This window comes from Neopelma chrysocephalum, unplaced genomic scaffold (genome assembly GCF_003984885.1).
Source record: "Neopelma chrysocephalum unplaced genomic scaffold, ASM398488v2 Primary Assembly neopelma1_23, whole genome shotgun sequence".
NCBI classification, from domain to species: domain Eukaryota; kingdom Metazoa; phylum Chordata; class Aves; order Passeriformes; family Pipridae; genus Neopelma; species Neopelma chrysocephalum.
In genome coordinates this window covers 166034-183923 of record NW_020897691.1, presented here as the reverse complement: position 1 = coordinate 183923, position 17890 = coordinate 166034, and the positions used below count along the sequence as shown (strand labels likewise).

The window sequence follows — 17890 nt, the reverse complement described above, 5'->3', positions numbered from 1 at the left end:
ATAGCAACCAAACCAGGGAAAATCTCCAAATTCAAAACAGTAAGTGTTTTACTGCATTTATAAAGGACTTCGTTAAAATCATCCGTCATAAGATCCAAAGCTTGTTTCCTGTGAAATGCTACATAAAACATAACTGTGACTAGAACTCTGGCCTTTTTCTCATTGATCTGATATCTCCCTACCTAAAGGTAATCAAAGAATAGGAAAAGGTCACCAGCCCTCTTACTTCTGCCTCTCTTTCTCCTTTTTTGCAAGTATGTCAAGCAGATTTTGAGGTTTTTTTTGCTCTCACCTTAAGAATAGTTAGTATTTTCCCAACTGAAATAGAAAAAAAAAGGGTTGAGCCAAACATAGAAGAGTTTATTTTTTTCAGGTTCAAGTTTGGAAAACACCAATCTTTTAAATTATAATGGCATTAAAAAAAAAAAAGTAAATCATTGCATTAATATGCTTAGATCACAATATACTGACTGACCCAGTTGAACTTAACTTATATGATGTTAACAGGCTGTTAGAGACACTAGAGGCTTTGATGTGAACTAGTCCTACCCCTTTCAAACTGTGCAGTAAAAGAACAAGAACAAATAGAGCCTCCATCAACAAAGCAGTTTCTGGAAGCCACATTCAAGCACCAGTCATGTTATTCAAAACAATCCAAATTGGCCTGCAGGAGGTTGATATAGTCCTCTTTTAATAAAGATAAATGAGCTTGAAAACTAATCTATCAAAATAGGTTGTGTTTAGTCAAAAAAGAAAAAGCCACTATCAGCAACAACATGTCTTTAAAGAAAGCCAAAGAGTCTGCCAGCTTTTAAGTCATGCACAGTAACCTACTGCATCTGGATTTCCAAGGGCAGTCCCAATCCTATAATTACCCAGCAGTCACAACTAGTTTTCCAAACAAAGCTGAGCCTACACAGGAATACCAATCATAATAATGTTGTGTTGAGATTATTCTTCACTGTGTTTTCTAAAGTTAAAACAAGAAAAATTCAGAGAAATACTGACTGCCAAAAGGGATAAAAACATGAAGAATTCAATCCTAGATCATGTCACACATGATCAACATTTCCTGTTTTCTAGCTTAGCTTCCACTGAAAGTCAGTGATACATTTTAAATTATAAGAAAGAAGAGTCCCATTAAGACTTAAACTACTTCTGTAACAACAGACTTTTCAAAGGGCAGAAATAAATCCATAAAATTCATGAGGGATTTTGCTGAAAATGTCTATATTGTGTCATGTCTGGACATACTGTTAACACTGTCTTCACAAAAGCAGTAGGCTGATACCTAATCATGGTAAAAATACACTGATTACTTTTTATCTGCATGTACTGGTTTCTTGACACATGCAGGGTAGCATTTACTCAAAACATAGAAAGCAGTTACAAATGACACGAACTTTATTTACTTTATGGATTTTCTGGCAATCCAGCAACACTGCAAGACAGAAAAACAAATGCTTTGGTGAAATGTATTTTATTTTGCACCATATAAGAAGTCCATGCTCAAATAACTTTCGGATTGCCTCTTTTACTCTTTCAAACCTTCCTAGCCCATAGGATATACTCCTGCCTAAAGATCTGTTCTGCTTGTAACAATGCTTTCCTGCAGCCAGCAATTTCCACAGCATGCAGTTCTGCAAGCATGGTATTACCAGGCTCATTCAGTCAGACCAAAAGTCATTTAGATCCAAAGAGAGAGGCAGATCTTTCCTAAACGAGCAGCAATACTGAAGCTGTTAATGAAGTTTTAAGTTTCTCTTTCTCATCAGTGCATTTCAGTTGGGGAAAAAAAAAAACAAACATTGATCTAAAGTCCTTGGGAACTCTTCTGTAATAAACCTACCACTCAAAAAATTACAGTATTGTTATCCTAGCCTTGAATCTACATGTGTATAAGATAGAACTGGAAAACTACAAAAATTACTTCAAAATGCCTAATTACTTATTTCACTGTCATTGACCTAATGAAACTTCAATTCTCCATTTGCCTGGAAATAAGTAAAAACTAAATATTTTTTGTTATTTAAATCTAACAATCTTTTTCAGTTTAGTTACTGCCAGTTCCTTATATTCAAGTGAGTTCCAGAAATCCCCAGAAGCACTCATTTATTAAAAGAATGTTATTCAAAGTATCTTGGTGTGATCCAAAAAGCTATTTACCGTAGACAGGTAGGCTGTTGGCAACAACTGCTGAAGCTTAAAATATGAGACATCAGACAAGGATTTTGTCTCACACTAGAAGACATAAAAGGTAATTGCTTCTTTTAACTTACCAACCACTAGAAATACATCTGAAATAATTTTCATAGGTAAAGTCCATTAATACAAATAACTGCATAACCAAACGCTGTTTAAAGGGTACCTTTTATATCACATGACAGTTGTGAATGGATGACCCCTAGCTCAACATTTTTAATGGTGTATTTTCTATTCCTTATGCTTTTGCACAAAAGCCTTCAAACTTATTTCCCAATTATTCAGTCACAGAACCACAAAGCCCTCAAAAATGAAATATGCAAGAATTAATTTGGGCAATGTTTCAACCTCAGAATGAAGCAGCAAATGAGTACATATTCTTCTGCTGCTTTTTCTTTCTCAAAAGAAGCTATCAATGATAGCTTCCTTGGGAAAAAGGTATAAACACATAACATCACTGATTCAAACAGCTTATCAAGGACAGATGTCTCAAGAGAGCATCAAAGCAGCCTTCTGCATTTCCAAACATGTCTTACTTTACCACAAATAAAAATATCCCCATAGCTAGGAAATCCAGTGGAATTCTCAAAGTAAAGACATGATTTGTTTTCCAGGGCATCTTTCTATAGTTTAATTACAGGTTCCCTCACAGTTGGAAGAAAGGAGCAGAAACATTTGTCACAGCCATATGGAAGTATCAGAAAACAAGAGCGTTTACATGGGAGATACTTTTAAAGTAGTTTCTATCCTAACTTTCAAAGTACCGTAGCACAACTTTAAGATGCTGAGTGCCTTAACTTATAACAAACGCATCGATAATATTTTTAGAGTTATTTCAGCATGTTCTGGCATAAAATCAAGCTTCATGACAGTTAAAAAGGTGTTCTCCTAGGGATTCAAAGATCATAGGTTCATATATACTCTTCTGTTAACCTACACGTACAGAAGTCTTGCATCATCTATAAGGCTTCAGTTTCATTTTCCCTAGCAAATGCATCCTACATCAAGTAAAACCTCAAGAAATCCTTAATTTTTACCTTTCTTTTGCATAACAACACATGGCAGTTAGGTATGTGAAACAGTTTATTGAACAGATTATTGAAAACTTTTTACAGCATATGACTAGAGTGTAATATTAATTAGTAACACTATAATAATAGCAGTGCTAATTAATTCATCCTAACCTATAGCAAAACAGTATGTGCACTACTGCTAGCATTAACCATCATTCCATAGTGTACATTGAACATACTCACATAGTGCTGAACATAATTCAAATATAACATCTCCCAGAACACAGAAGAGTTAAGGCAAATATGTGGAGGCAGACTGACTTACCAAGACAGAATGACATGTGAGAGAATGCAGGCAGCTTCTGGCAACAAATCAGTGATGGAAAAATTCAAGTTTAGTTCCTTGTTTGCTCTTAAGTAGCAATGAATACATTCAGATCTTGTCCCAATTCCCATGAAATCAATAATGGGACTCTGAAAGGCTTAATCTCAATTTACTAGAATTTCACTGCACAAGGCTCAACATAAGGTCAGTCACAGGGTCAGAATGGATACCCAAGTCAAACAGCACACACATGCCTGGGCACATGATCCCAGTACAAGCTAATCTGCAATATGGACCAGAAGAGTACATAACCATCACTATGAAAAATTATCTTTCAGCTTTAAAAATCTTTCAGGCATTCTGGATTGAAAAATCTACTGTTTTTCTTTTTATTGAGGCCTAGTTATAAAATCAGTGTTACTGAGAGAAAAGCAGAGTTGACTATTTAAACAAAGCTAGTTAGTTAAAGTTTTCAAAAAGGTCAAGTAAAGGTCATTTCAAAAAGATCAAATGAAGACATTGTAGGATCCCATAGTCAGATCTTTTACTGTATCTTTTTTTTCTGAGAACTCAGCTTTACTTGGAGCAAAAAATCAAAGTCACTGTGCCTTACTATTCCAAATTCCACAATTAATCATTACATGAATTTAATCAACATCATTTCCTTTCATGAGCTAGAACAGCCACCTGCCATCCCTCTTGAAGGGCCTCCAAATTCACCATGCAATTTTGATTCTAAATAGTGGTAAGAGCATTCTTATACTCAGGGCTTTTAATTTGCTCAGTGATGAGTATTTTTGTTAGTAGCACTGTAATGACAGGTGGATGAAGCAAATTTATTGGTCTAAAAGAGTTGTTCCTTTTTCTGCCATCATCATCATCATCATGGCTAGGCTTCGTGAACGAAGATTTGGAAAGGGCTCTACCCACGTTTGTTACAAGCGCGTTGGTGGCTAAAAAGGCCAATACGAGACAGGCATGTCCAGTTGCAAAAGGCACAGCAGAAAGACTCCTTAGGAGATATATTCTGCAAGGCACGATTCTTTCTGCATTGTCTTTTCTCCTCAAGAGAGGTCCTGCGTGCTTTCTCAAAAGCATCAGCAGCGTTAAAGATAGTGTGTCTCCAGACCTCCGGACTGGAAGCCAGAGTAGACCAGTTATGTTGATCAATATGGCCAAGGCTGAGGTGTTGTTTCAGGGAGTCCTTGTATCTTCTCTTCGGGGTTCCTCTCATGCGGCAGCTGGTGGCAAGTTCACCATAAAGCAAGATCGTAGGGAGGCGGTGATCTTTCATACTTGAGACGTGCCCTGCCCAACACAGCTGTGTTCTCAGCAACATGGCCTCAATACTTGTGATTGCTGCTTGTTCTAGAACAGATGTATTAGTGGGGAGGAAGCCTGTGTACCCCTCTGAGGTTGCGAGCTATGCTGGCGATGGTACATGCCGTCGGCAGGGTCCCCCATGCCAGACAGGTCAAAACCGAAGGGTCAGATGTAATATGTCCATGGGCAGGATAGGCTCACTAGCCTTCTGGCAACCATCCTAGGAGAAGGACTACTCTAATTTCCAAACCCGGGCAGATGGAGCTCGTTTAGCCCTGTAAGGCCATCCATTTAAGAGAAGGTCACTCTGCCATGAAGAACTAAGACAATTAACATCTCCCCACTGAAATGGAAGGAGATGTACAACAATCACACACTGGAAAGGTGAGACATCAGGAGAAAACAAACTGCAGCTAGACACCTTAATTCATATTACTACATGAAAATAAATCATTAAATGAGACCCAAGGAGATTCCTAATTACTAACAATACTAATTACAGAATTATCATAAGGTTATTGAGAACTTAAAACTAGCTCAACTAACTATCAATTGTCACAGAAAGACAGCATGTAACACACTCCTCCCTTCATGCCTTGGAAAGCTGACTGTGTGAACTCTGGAGTAAAACAGTTAAGAGAAGGCAGTAGGTAAATACAAATTACTGTTATTACATGCTTGCTTGACCCAACAAGCTTGGGGCAACAAGCTTTATCCTATATCTGCCTATGTACCATTTCTCCCCTCCACCACAGCAATGCAAAAATGCAGTCGAGAGAAATATCCTCAAATTTCACACTGACAATAAAACTCCAGTCAAGTGGGTATCAGCAAGACAGTGATTAATTTATATAGTGACATATATTCACAACTCCCCATTTCCCCTTCTGCGTACAGGTTAATGCTAGCAAAATAACTAATAGAAAATGTGATGAACTACACAAAACACTACGGAGCATTCAAAGCAGGGCAATGAAGATGGTAAAGGGCCTTGAGGGAAAGCCGTATGAGGAGTGGCTCAGGTCACTTGGTCTGTTCAGCCTGAAGACTGAGGGGAGACCTCATTGCAGTCACAACTTCCTCGTGAGGGGAAGAGAAGGGGAAGGCACTGATCTCTTCTCTGTGGTGACCAGTGACAGGACCTGAGGGAATGGCCTGAAGTTGTGTCAGGGGAGGTTTAGGTTGGATACTAGAAAGAGGTTCTTCACCCAGAGGGTGGTTGGGCATTGGAACAGGCTCCCCAGGGAAGTGGTCACAGCACCAAGCCTGACAGAGTTCAAGAAGCGTTTGGATGATACTCTCAGGCATACGGGGTGTGACTCTTGGGGATGGTCCTGTGCAAGGCCAGGAGTTGGACTTGATGATCCTTGTGTGTCCCTTCCAACTCAGCATATTCTGTGATTCTGTGAAATGAGTAGGAACCCACCAGCCCACTCTCCTCTTGTCATCTTCATTTCTCACACTTAGATTCATTTAAATTTCTACAAATATCTGTATTCTCATCCCAAAAATTCAAGAGATGTTCTAGCAGCAAACAGTGGTGCTTAAATGTTGTCTCAAAATTAACTAGAAGTTCCCTTATAAGTAGGCTTGTTTTTCTCTTTCTGTGCCTTTCTCACGAGCTTCACATTTCTCTCATCTGTCTCATCTAGAAATTGAGTGATCAGAAAATTGAATTTGCAGATTTAATTTCTTGTGAATCTATAACATTTAGACGTTGTAGTAGTAAAAAGAGTTACTAGAAATTATACAATTGTGGACATTCTAAATGAGACTGGTTGGTTTATTTATATCAGTGACAGGTTTGCCAGCATAACTTATATTTTTTCTGTTGTTGGCAGCACAATGCCTTGATTTGCAGATACAGACTTTCAAAGAAATATAGCTGGCAGCAACATCTTGGAAAGTAGATGTGTATACGCTTACTCTTCTTCCAAACAGTAGGCTACTTCATGGTCAAAAAAATCTCTCACTGCTCTGAACACTCACAGCTCTTTCAATTCACTTTCCCAGCAGAGCTGTACCAATGGATCACAGATTCTTCCAGAATGTACAAGCTATTAGACTCATCTCTGTTTATTTGCAGTGTTTCTCTACATTTACACAAATTTGTGTGGTTATGGATATGTTACCTCTCTGGTCTTGTACCCACATACAGATTTGCTTTTATCTTTCTGACACAAGAGCATGCGCTGTAATTCATTATCTACTGATACCACCTGCAACAGCAAGGGCCAATGTGAGACATCAGCACTTTACCTAAGTTCAGATGCTTCCAGAAAGATGTAAGCTTGCAAATAAAAACAATTAATGTTGTACAAAATCCTGCTGTTAGAGTGCTCTGTTTCCAGGTTCCTATATTCTCTAAATATGTGCCATGACAAGATATTACAAAAAAGTTAAATAAAATACAAGAAGCATGTCCATTAATATCTTCATCAAGCCAAGAAGTTTGTTAGGGAACTGTGTAAGTCAAAGTTAGCCAGGAAAAGATATCTTTCAAAATCACAGTTAACACAATCACCCCAAATTGCTTCTATTTTTTTATACTTTATGGTTCATGCATGCTGAAGATTAAGGTACAGATCTTGTTGTGATTCTCAGCAGCCGCTGTTAATTCATCTCAAGTATACTCTTTTTATAGGAGACTAAGTTTTAAAACTTATTCCTGTTTTAACTAACACGTATAAGGATATTGACACAACAAGCTGAATTCTCCTCTTGGTCATTCCTGCCATCACTCAGCTGTGGAGTCAGCCTAGTTACATCACCCAGGCAATTGTACAAATTTTGGTCCTGAGCATCACTGCTGGCAAACCGACAGAATGAGTGCAAACTGGTAAAGTACTGCACTAAGCTTTACCACTGGAACTTTTGAGAATTGTGGCTTTTCAATCAAATGAACTGGAACTTACATTAAAAATTACTAGCTGACTGTCTGGTATGTCTAGAAAGTTAGTTTAATGAAAAAAAACTGCTATGGAATGAGAAACATAATAATCTTGTATAATTAAGGCAGCAAATTATGTTGGACTCATGTCATTGATTCAAATCCACTTGAAAAATTCCAAAACTGTCATTATATTCTCACAAGCTGCTTCTTCAGCTACTATATAACTTTTTATAAAACTATAGACATACTTCAGTTTTTAATACCCAAAACAATAGTCACACATGCAACATTAATTATAAAACCTAGGGAAACGAAATCTCTCATTTAGAGAGATGCTCGGTTCAGATTTATGCAATTTAAATTATCATCTGGACAACAGATATGGTCTAAAGTTAAAAAAACCCAAACACATAAAAATATAATAAAGTTGGATGTTTAAAAGCAAAATAAGTGATTCTATGCTGTCGCAAGAGCTTCTCACTATCAGCCACTCACAGAATTTTACCCCATACTCTATAAAGAATAAAGCCAAACATGACTCTTTGGATAGATTAGACAGGACAAATGCAAATGGTGCAAGTTGCTGCTTAAACACAGATATTTTTAATTTGAGTAAAGGCCTAAAGGCTGCAACTACTACAAAATGAAAAACATGTCAGCATAGCAGAGAAAATTGATGTTACAGACAACAAACAGTGTGTGCACTCTTCTTTACTATCTTCCCAGACTACAGGTCCAAACCAGGAGAGTAATTTTCACCCAGAACAGTGAATGAATGTTGACAAAGCAGTAAGTTGGCACTTCACCATTTCTATCTTAACTAGCAGCAACACATAACCACACCCTATCTATTTACATGATGAGTGTAGACAACTCTGACTTAAATGACCTTCTGAGACATAGAAATATCCATCAATTGAGTGGGCATCCAATCCAGCTTCCTCTGAAAGCTGAATGATACCTTGACCTTGATGGTCATGGAAAAAGAAAGAAGATGCATTTTCTGCTTGTGAGTACAGGCAAAGCACAAGGTTTGTTGACAGACTGAAGAATATTCTTGTGGAACAGGAGATGGAAGAAAGCTTTAATAATGCAGGTTTTTTATTTTAAACTAGAAAAATAATCTCAGATTTCCAAAAGTGATTATAAAAATGTTAATAACAGCCCACAATTACTCTAAGTTCAGAAGGGAGATATGTTCAAATCCATGATCTGCAGTATCTATGACATCAGGGACACATTTGAGCAAACACATTTAAAATTTCAAAAAGCCCATAACCAGCACAGAAAGTTTCAGAGGATTTGTAGGAAGAAGTACAATTTATTGGTGGTTACAGATAGGGGAAAAAATATTTACATAATCAAGAGGAAAGGGAGAGAAAAGGAATTAAATCACTAAGGAAAATTAGGTGATCTCCTAAAAGAAATACTCCTAGATCTGACTCTGCCAGTCAATCAACATCTAACTTAGCTGAGGACAGCATGGGAACTTGCAGTGTAGGTGTGTAGGGAGAGGCAAGCAAGAAAGCTGTCAGTTGTAGAGTTCTTGCACCTTGCTTGAAATATCTGCTGCCAGCCACTATTACAGAACAGCTATAAGCACTGTAATGCCAAGAAACTATTTAAGTTAGCCTTTGTCAGCTTCAGGTTGCAATTGTACAACCGCGCTGTGACGGCTGCTCACCAAAACAGTATAATAGTCTAATTGTTTCTTTCTCCATCTTATTTCTACACAAACTTAGGAGTAGTTTTAATGAAATAGAATATGCCAAAAATATTTTAACATCACAATTACAGTTGGAACAAAAAGATATACTCATATACTGGGGAATAGGGAGACGACACACTTCTGAGGACTGAATTTCATGGAGGCAGGTATCATTTAATTGACATCCACTGAAATGCCTACATGGGACAGAAGTTGTCTCACCTTCTATTGATACTTGAACTGTAACAGCTATTTAGCTCTATAGCATAGCTTAGACAGACAACGTTATCCTAATTTCCAGAGAGGCTCTGAAGCAGCTCAGATAATTGCAAGCCAACAATAACATCACAAATACAAGGTTGCCCATCCTATATTCAAAGAGAATGGTATTTTTCAACTGACTATCAATCTACTCCAACACCATTCTGGAAGTAAAATGATTTTTTGCCTTTTCATCTATTAAACATGTTGAACAAGTCTCAGAGCTGATTAATAATCCTTCCACACAAAATTCTAGCTCTGCTCAAAGCCAAAACAAACAAGCAAAAAATGCTTTAAGCAACCTCACTACAGATCATCCTAAAGACAAGGATAGAACAGCTTGCTGCCAACAGCATTACAAGCAGTTATCAGGTTTATCCTCCTCAATTAGATGCTTTTAAAATTGCTGATAATGGTTTCCATTTACTACCCAGATCTTTACTGAACATCTTCATGACCTTGTTTCATGCTGGCTTTACCTAAAAATAGGAGATGCCTCAACCCCACATATTTTTGTACATGTACTCCAATTACTAAAACCACTACAGCTTTTTATGATTACTGCTTCCAGTTCACTCCATAAGGGTGTCAGAAAACAGACTGATGTATATCACATGCCAGAGATCACTGACTTTTTAAACACTGTGTTTTGTGGTTATGCTCTGAGCAGCATTAGGCAAAGTAAGGGTAATTAAGTTCCTGGCCACCTGGATCCTTTTCAGTTCTGCACTAAAACAAACCAAAAGAAAACCCAAAAAATAAAAACAAAACAAAACAAAGTTGCAAAATAGCCTACACTTCCCTGACATTTATTTCTCCAGAGTCTTTTCTGTCATCTTACTTACAATTTAGCATGACAGATAAAGGTCAACAAGAAGTATACACACACTTTCCCCACACACACTCTCCCCACCCAGGCCCACTCAAGGCAGTAACTTTTCTAGAAGATTATGCTTTTCAACCTGTGCTGAATTAACTTCCTTTAAAATTAGTCTTCTCACTACCTCTCAGAACTTTCTTTCCCACCGCACACAACCAAATTATTACAAATTCTACCCAACCATTCCTTGTTTTAAAACTCTTCTACCTCATTTTCTATATCCAGTACTTGTTACATTAGAGGCAGTTTGTAAAACAGATGATGCACACTACAACTAAATGAGGGGACCCAAATGATACCATAAATTCAGTTTGAAGTATTGAAGTCTTATGATCTCACTTTCACTGCAACAAACTTTGTTAGCAAAAGTTTATATTTTAATTGTCATCACACCGCTCTAATTTAAAACCAGATAGAATGCTTGAAGTCCTGTTTCATGGTCTGGTATAATAACCTTTTGCTCTTCAAGGTAACTTTTGTGACTAAAAATTAAGATAATTGCTATGGTAAATTATCTCTCCAAACTATAATTCAATGATGAAATAACATGACATTGCTAAACCTGAAAAATCACATTTGACAGAAATAACTTCCTGTAAAGATGCAACACCTTCATTTGGAGAAGTAAAGAGAGAGAGGTCTTATCAGACTGTTTATCACCCTTGTTCCAGGGTACTGTTGCAATATTTCTTCCCATTTTATTGAAATGTTTACTATTTTTTCTCTAATTTCTATTTGCATGATTGCTTCCAAAGCTGATGCACAGTGGCTGTCACTTCCTCTGCATTCTTGACTTCAAGAAAAAACACCAAGGTAACCAAATGCCACGAGAAACTTAGTGAGAATCTTAGCAGCAGTATAGATCTATTTCTGAAAAACTAAAAAGATACAACTTAAGACATAGTCTTTCTTACTCACAACTGTATATATTCCAATTGTCTTTATACTTGCTTATTGTTATATTGTGGAAACAAGCAGCAGACTGTGACTGCTACACTGTGTGGTAAGGGCAGATGTGATTTGCTTCTGATTGCCTTACAGAACTCTTATCAAAAGGTAGCTATAGTATCACTTTCTATTAGCCTTAATTTTCTTAAAATTACTTGTCCGCTACACAAGAAAACTATAAATCTTATTCAAGTTCTTCTTGAGCCCTATCGGTAGCACTACGCAAGTGAAAAGCATTACTACTGTTTCATAGACATGCTGAAATGACAGGCAGAGGTAAATGAAAAACAAGAAGGTCAACTTCAGATTTTCTGCATACTCCTATGCTTTCAAGAGTAGCAGAATTGATGGGAGACAACCCTGTGATCCAAGACCAAGGAAATTATTATGAAATAGCACCAAGACTTTCTCTACCTTTCCTTGCTAAAACAACAGCTCCTGACTTTTTTCACCTCCTCGTACTTACAAAAATATCACCCTTCCTCAAAAGAGCTAAGATGTAGAATGAAAGTTATGACACAGATTAGTCTGCATCATGGACTTTTCTAATGCTATTCTCAGCTCCAGGGGTTAAACAGGCTTCTGCAAGGCCATTTAACAAATCCAAGAGAGCCATTTTGTCAGGAAGCATGGGCAGGCGCCTGAGTCTTTCTAATGTCTCAGTTACTGGAGCATCACCAAAAAAGTGAGTTTAAAATCCTGAAGTTCAAGTATGTAAACAATAAAATCCAATATTCAAATAAATTTTGTCTGTTTGCTATGCTGCACAGACTAGTGCTTAGTTTTCTCCAAATACATTCAGCTTTTCCCATTTCCTTTGGGTTTGCATACTGCAGAGGCTGACCTTAGTTTATTCTCCTCCTGCTAGATAAGACAGCAACTCAGAATTGACAATAAATGTTAGGAAAGTGACCATTGACGTCTTCTGAGTACAAATATGAAGGTCTACGATAATGAGTTTTGTTATCTTCCTGTGGAATACACTGGAAAGAGAGTACAGAAAAATTCTCCTGAAATTATTTTGGCAGTAACTGAGCACAATATTTATGATCACTGCAAGTCAGTTCTTAACAGTAGTAGGCATGAAGCTTTCAATGGCTTAAAACCACACACACAGAGTACAGGAGAGAGGACGTACCATGTCCATATTCCCACAAACCAAAACTCTATCAACAGAAATACTAAATCAATACATCTTTAGGTAAAAAACCAATCACAAATCTCATGAAATAGACTTAGCAATGGCAATAGTCAGAGAAAAAGGTTCTGATATAGTTTGATGAGAAGAAACATCCTCCTACAACTTTAAAATAAAACCAAAAGAGTCAAGAAGATTGACAAACATAAGTGTATGTTGAGCACCAAGGCTTATCCATTTTTGCAAAATAGTTTCTTGGGCCACAACTTAAAAAAATATATCAGTACTGGCCTGGTCTTCAATTTACCATGAACACACAAATTTGCATGAGGCAGAGTAGCAATGTCCATTAGCTTTGAATTACACAAAGAACAATAACAGATTAAATATGTACTTGCTTTTGTCATCTCCAGGAAAAGAACTTCATGGCCTCCTAATCAAAGGGAAACTTAACAAGTGCATCCAGAGTTAATCAGATTAGGAGACCTGGCATCAGAAAGCAACCTTCACCTGTGTGTATTTAACAATTCTTATCCTGCTCATAACTTTACCCTAATTTTTTTTTCTTTCTTGACACAAATCACTTTTAATTTCCCTGCTAAAATGGATTACTAAATTAACCAGTGAATCCTAAGAAAAAGTAAGTTACTGAAAAAACTACTGAAGAACATCTTGACCAGGCAGATGTATCTTTTATTCCAAGGTCTTCTTAGAGAATGCATGCTATCTGATGCCTAAAAGATCTGAGAGATCAATGTGAAGATCAAACATACTTTATCCAATTATATCATTAAGTGAGACTTTCCTTCAACTTGCACTTAAAAAGACACCCAAATAAATTACCATAATTTAGTATTCAGACTTTACAAAGGCTAAGTGACACTGCTCAACTTCTAGTTCTCTTCTATCTATGAAAATACTTACCAAAATCTTTTAACACTAAAATTTCTTTTTATTGGTACTAATACCTTTTATGTTGAAAAGAAATTCTTTCAAAGCATTGAGTGGAATAAACAGTAAGTACCAAAAATTTAGAAGAACAAATAAAATATATCTAAACTTTGATAGGAGGAATAAACAAAGGATTTTAAAGAGACCAGGGCACTTTGTCTCTTGAGAAATGTACCTCTGCAGTTTACAGAGCCTCCCTACTTCTTCTTAAGTTAAAAATAAAATCAATTACACCAATGGCCTAAATGGACAACTGGTCTTTTGGTTAAAATTGTTTGTGGGCACAGAGACTAGCATACAGCATCAAACTTATATCTCTTCTTCACTTTAATGTCAACTTCACAAACCTCAAAAAAATAAGTTGGAAAATAATTAGTTTGATTTATATAAAAGTTGCACATATGTTTCTGATGTATATGGAGAATTTCTTTTTCATGCTATCATAGACTTACAGCTCCACACTTACTTAGACCTGTTTTTACTCTGTCTTTGATCTGTGTCAATTCTTAATTGACCTTAAAAGGAAAGAGTAGGACATCACCTGAGAAGATGGTGGTGAGCAGCACATCCAGCACCTGCATAAAGAGGACTATTTCACTCACACATAGGTGTGTGATCTCTCCTGGGAACTGAATGAAATCAGCCCACCTACTTTCAAAGTAAAATCTGTTCATATGAAAAAGTGTCAAGATTGGAAATGCAGGAACAACTAAAAATTTCAGAAAGCTAAAAATGTTCTATCTAGTCCCTATCACCCCCTGTGCAGTTAAGATACTATCCAGAAGGTGAAATTTTGCACAATAGAAAAATTAGGAAGACTGCTATTTCAGGAGTTAAGTCTCATCTCTGCTCTACGGGGTTTCCAGCATCCTTTCTCCAAAATTTTATCAACAGTTAAATCAAAACATCCTTTAGAAAACTTTTCCAAAAAAAATCTTTTTTAAGATTATTAAACTGCTCTAGAAGTCTGCTATGTAACAGTTCATTAACTGTCACTGGATTTTATCTTACTATTATTTAATGACTGAGGTTACTATTCTTATAAATGCAAGGACCTGAAATTAGGAGATCTTTAAAATGGCTATGATCCTAAGAAACATCAGAATCTCTTCTTTTTTCTCACTAATTGGAAAAGAAACTTTCAATGTATTTCAAAATGCTCAAAAAGTTAATTCTGACACAGTATGATTAGTTGCAATTCTACGTCTACATTTGGTCTAAAAAACATCATCTTAGGCCTGATTCCAGTCAGTAGAGTCACTCACAGTTTTACAGTCAACATGGTAAGTACAGAATTTGTTCAATGTCTTAAAGTAGTTCACATGGTTCTGTCTGCTATTATGAAAAGAACCATAAATGTATACAAAAACTTGAATTCTTTATCCAGCATCCATTAAATATCTCAAAGGATTTCAGGCCACCTCCTCACACATGTAAGTAAAAGCTGAAGGATAAAAAGCAAGGACTGATTTTATCTCAAGGTTATGGAAACATCATTAAACCATAAAACCACGCTGTCAAAAATTTATCTTGACATTAGAAAATGTCTCAGTGGACTTAAAGCTTTAACACGTAATTAGCTGCAGATAATTCTGTTTAATACTGAGGATCAGAATTTTAAAACAGTCACAACCTTGATAAATGGCATGATAAATAAACTGAAGCTTCCAAAAAGTGATCAGATAACAAGAATGAGAAAATTCAACTCCAGCTCAAAGGACAGTTGATACAAAAGCAAATTGTCAAGAACAGGGCAGAACTGTCAGAAAAGAAGGTACATTACCCTTCTGAAACACCTCCCCATCCAGTACAGCTTTTTTTCTTTTTTTCCCCCACAGGTCTCGTGCAAACTTAAAAACCATTGGGGTGAAATTCTTTTCCCACGGAAAGAAATGGTCAAATTTTCTTTGATTTTCAGTGGGCAGTTTCTACAAGTTTATACTCAGGGGGGCTCTCTGCCTATTAAGCATCATAAGCAAGTGAATAAAACGATAATTAATTTTCACAAAGACAAGAGCAGTGGCCAGCAGAGAAGGAAGACTGTTTAAAAGAGCTTCCGAGAAGCCCTTTTGACCTAAATTAGGTTGGAGATTTTCCAAGAATTATCTGGAATTTAGTCATCTCACTGCAGGACCATTTTTCTCTTTTGTCTGGCAGTCTGCTTATTTTCCTTCTTGAGGATTCAGCATCAAACAGAATAAAAAAAATGACCTTTGACTGGATCTTTTTGTGGCATGCAATGAAAGAACTGATCCAAAAAAGTTCAATGTTCGAATAAGCACCTACTGAACTTGAAAGGAATGCTGGAAGAGGTTGAAAAAACAAGATTACATCTTGAAGTCATGTATCTGTAGTATTTCTTTATTCTGTGACCACACAGAGAAGTCATCACAGCTGGTCTTTTTTAGTTATACTAGAGAGAAGAGACCACAAAAGTCTTATCAGAGATTTTATAGTTCCAAAGCCTTAAATTTTACCTGCTGAGAATAAGCATTTTTATTCAGCTTAAGGAAAAAAAAAAAACATCCTATGAGAATGTCGGAAAATGCCTTCTGCTACCTCACTGGGATGGGGGAAATTAAATCCATATTTTAATATAATATCACACTTCATAGCACACTCTTCAAACAATCAAAGGCTGTAAAATGCCACATAGAAAACTAGAGTGGCAACAAAGTCTTCCAAAAAGAATTGTACTTGACTGACCTATGAATGAGATACTAATTTTACTCCCGTGTAAAGCACATGGGTGTATGTAGTCAACTGCTCCTTTCTCCCAACTAACTCTCCTGTTCAGGTCAGATCCTTCTACCAACACAAGATAGTAGAACAGTTGGAATGGAGACTAGGTAGTACATAAAGTTTTTATCTATGAGTCTTTTTGACTGGGTGCATTTCAGACTGTGTGGTTTTTCAGGTCAAACTGCAACTTCTAATCATCAATAAAATAAAAAATATCCAGAAAAACACCACAGTTGATTATATTTTTCTTACTTCTTCTGTCCATAGCAAAAAAAAAAAAAAAATCCCATTATGGTGCAAAAAGGTTTTTAAAAATGTAAAAAAATCAGATATAGTATTTTTATTTCATTCTTTAAAAGAGCTTTTTTCTTTTATTTGTATCAGAAGAAAAAAATGTAATAGTTTGGCTCATTTAATAAAAAAACACATTAAAACAAGTACAACATGCATAACTTAAATCTTATGGTAGAATTTATCAATCCATTAGAAATGAAAAAAATTAAATGGAGTTAAAACTGAGTATTCTCCATAAAAAGTATTTCTGTGGCATTGTTCAGATTTAGCATTTTGAATTGAAAGCAATAAAATACATACAGCAAAAGCCAACAATATTTATTTTATAACATTACATTTTACATATCGTGAAAACTAATTTCAAATACTTTACATGTAGTCTTCTAGAATAGATAATCCACAATGCCCCTGGAGAAAGCAGTTTGTGGGATACAAAAACCTGTCACAAACAACTGTTAGCATATACTACTAAATGACAAAATGGGATGGAAGTATGTCTGCAACTACAAGATATTTCACCTTGCAGAAAAATTCCAGGCTGAAGAGTGATGTTATATGCTCTTTATTACTGTGAAAAAATTACTTTGGTTGATTGACTCAATTTTATTTGAACTTGCTTGGGTTTTTATGCACCCTTTCTTTTTTTCCCCAAGAGCTTTAACATGACAATTTTAAAAAAGGAAAAGAAATAATATCCCCTGGCTATTGCTTTAATTTTGAAGTGTTACAATTATTTAAAGTTATACTTTTGCTTAAATACCAACTACATAAAAAAATAAATAGTTTCATTTCACTTTGCCATATATCACATTGTGGATGTATCTACTAAACTCCCACTCCATTATAAGTCAAGAACACAAGGAAAGCATAATTTATGAGTTGTCAAGCAACCTGATTTTAACACTTACTTTTGTGAAGATCTGAAAAAAGTCAATTGCAGGTGGCAATTGAGACTCATCCTGGATCTCAGTTTTCAAATACAGTTGCAACGTCTCTGCAAGGTGCCTGAGGCCATCTTTCATTTCTTCACTCAACCGTTCAACATCTTGAGGAGAAAGGAAAAAAGTATACCATGTCATAAACAGAACATTTCACCAACATTTTGAAAATGTCCAACAGCAGCCATACAGTCTAGACATTTCCAGTCCCAAAATTAATCTTGACAGAGGGCAATTTTGACAGAGGACAGACATTTCTTTTTTTTTGTGACAG

General features: G+C 36.2%; 1 protein-coding gene across 2 annotated transcripts in view; it reads right to left on the bottom strand.

Moving 5' to 3' along the window:
* The window catches only part of SMYD3 (SET and MYND domain containing 3), a 402948-nt gene that overhangs the window by 326454 nt on the left and 58604 nt on the right, over positions 1–17890 (bottom strand). For both annotated transcript variants that reach the window (XM_027683730.1, XM_027683739.1), the window contains exon 5: positions 17587–17723. In XM_027683730.1, the coding sequence (XP_027539531.1) occupies positions 17587–17723 (137 nt within the window). The remainder of the gene's footprint in view (positions 1–17586; positions 17724–17890) is intronic.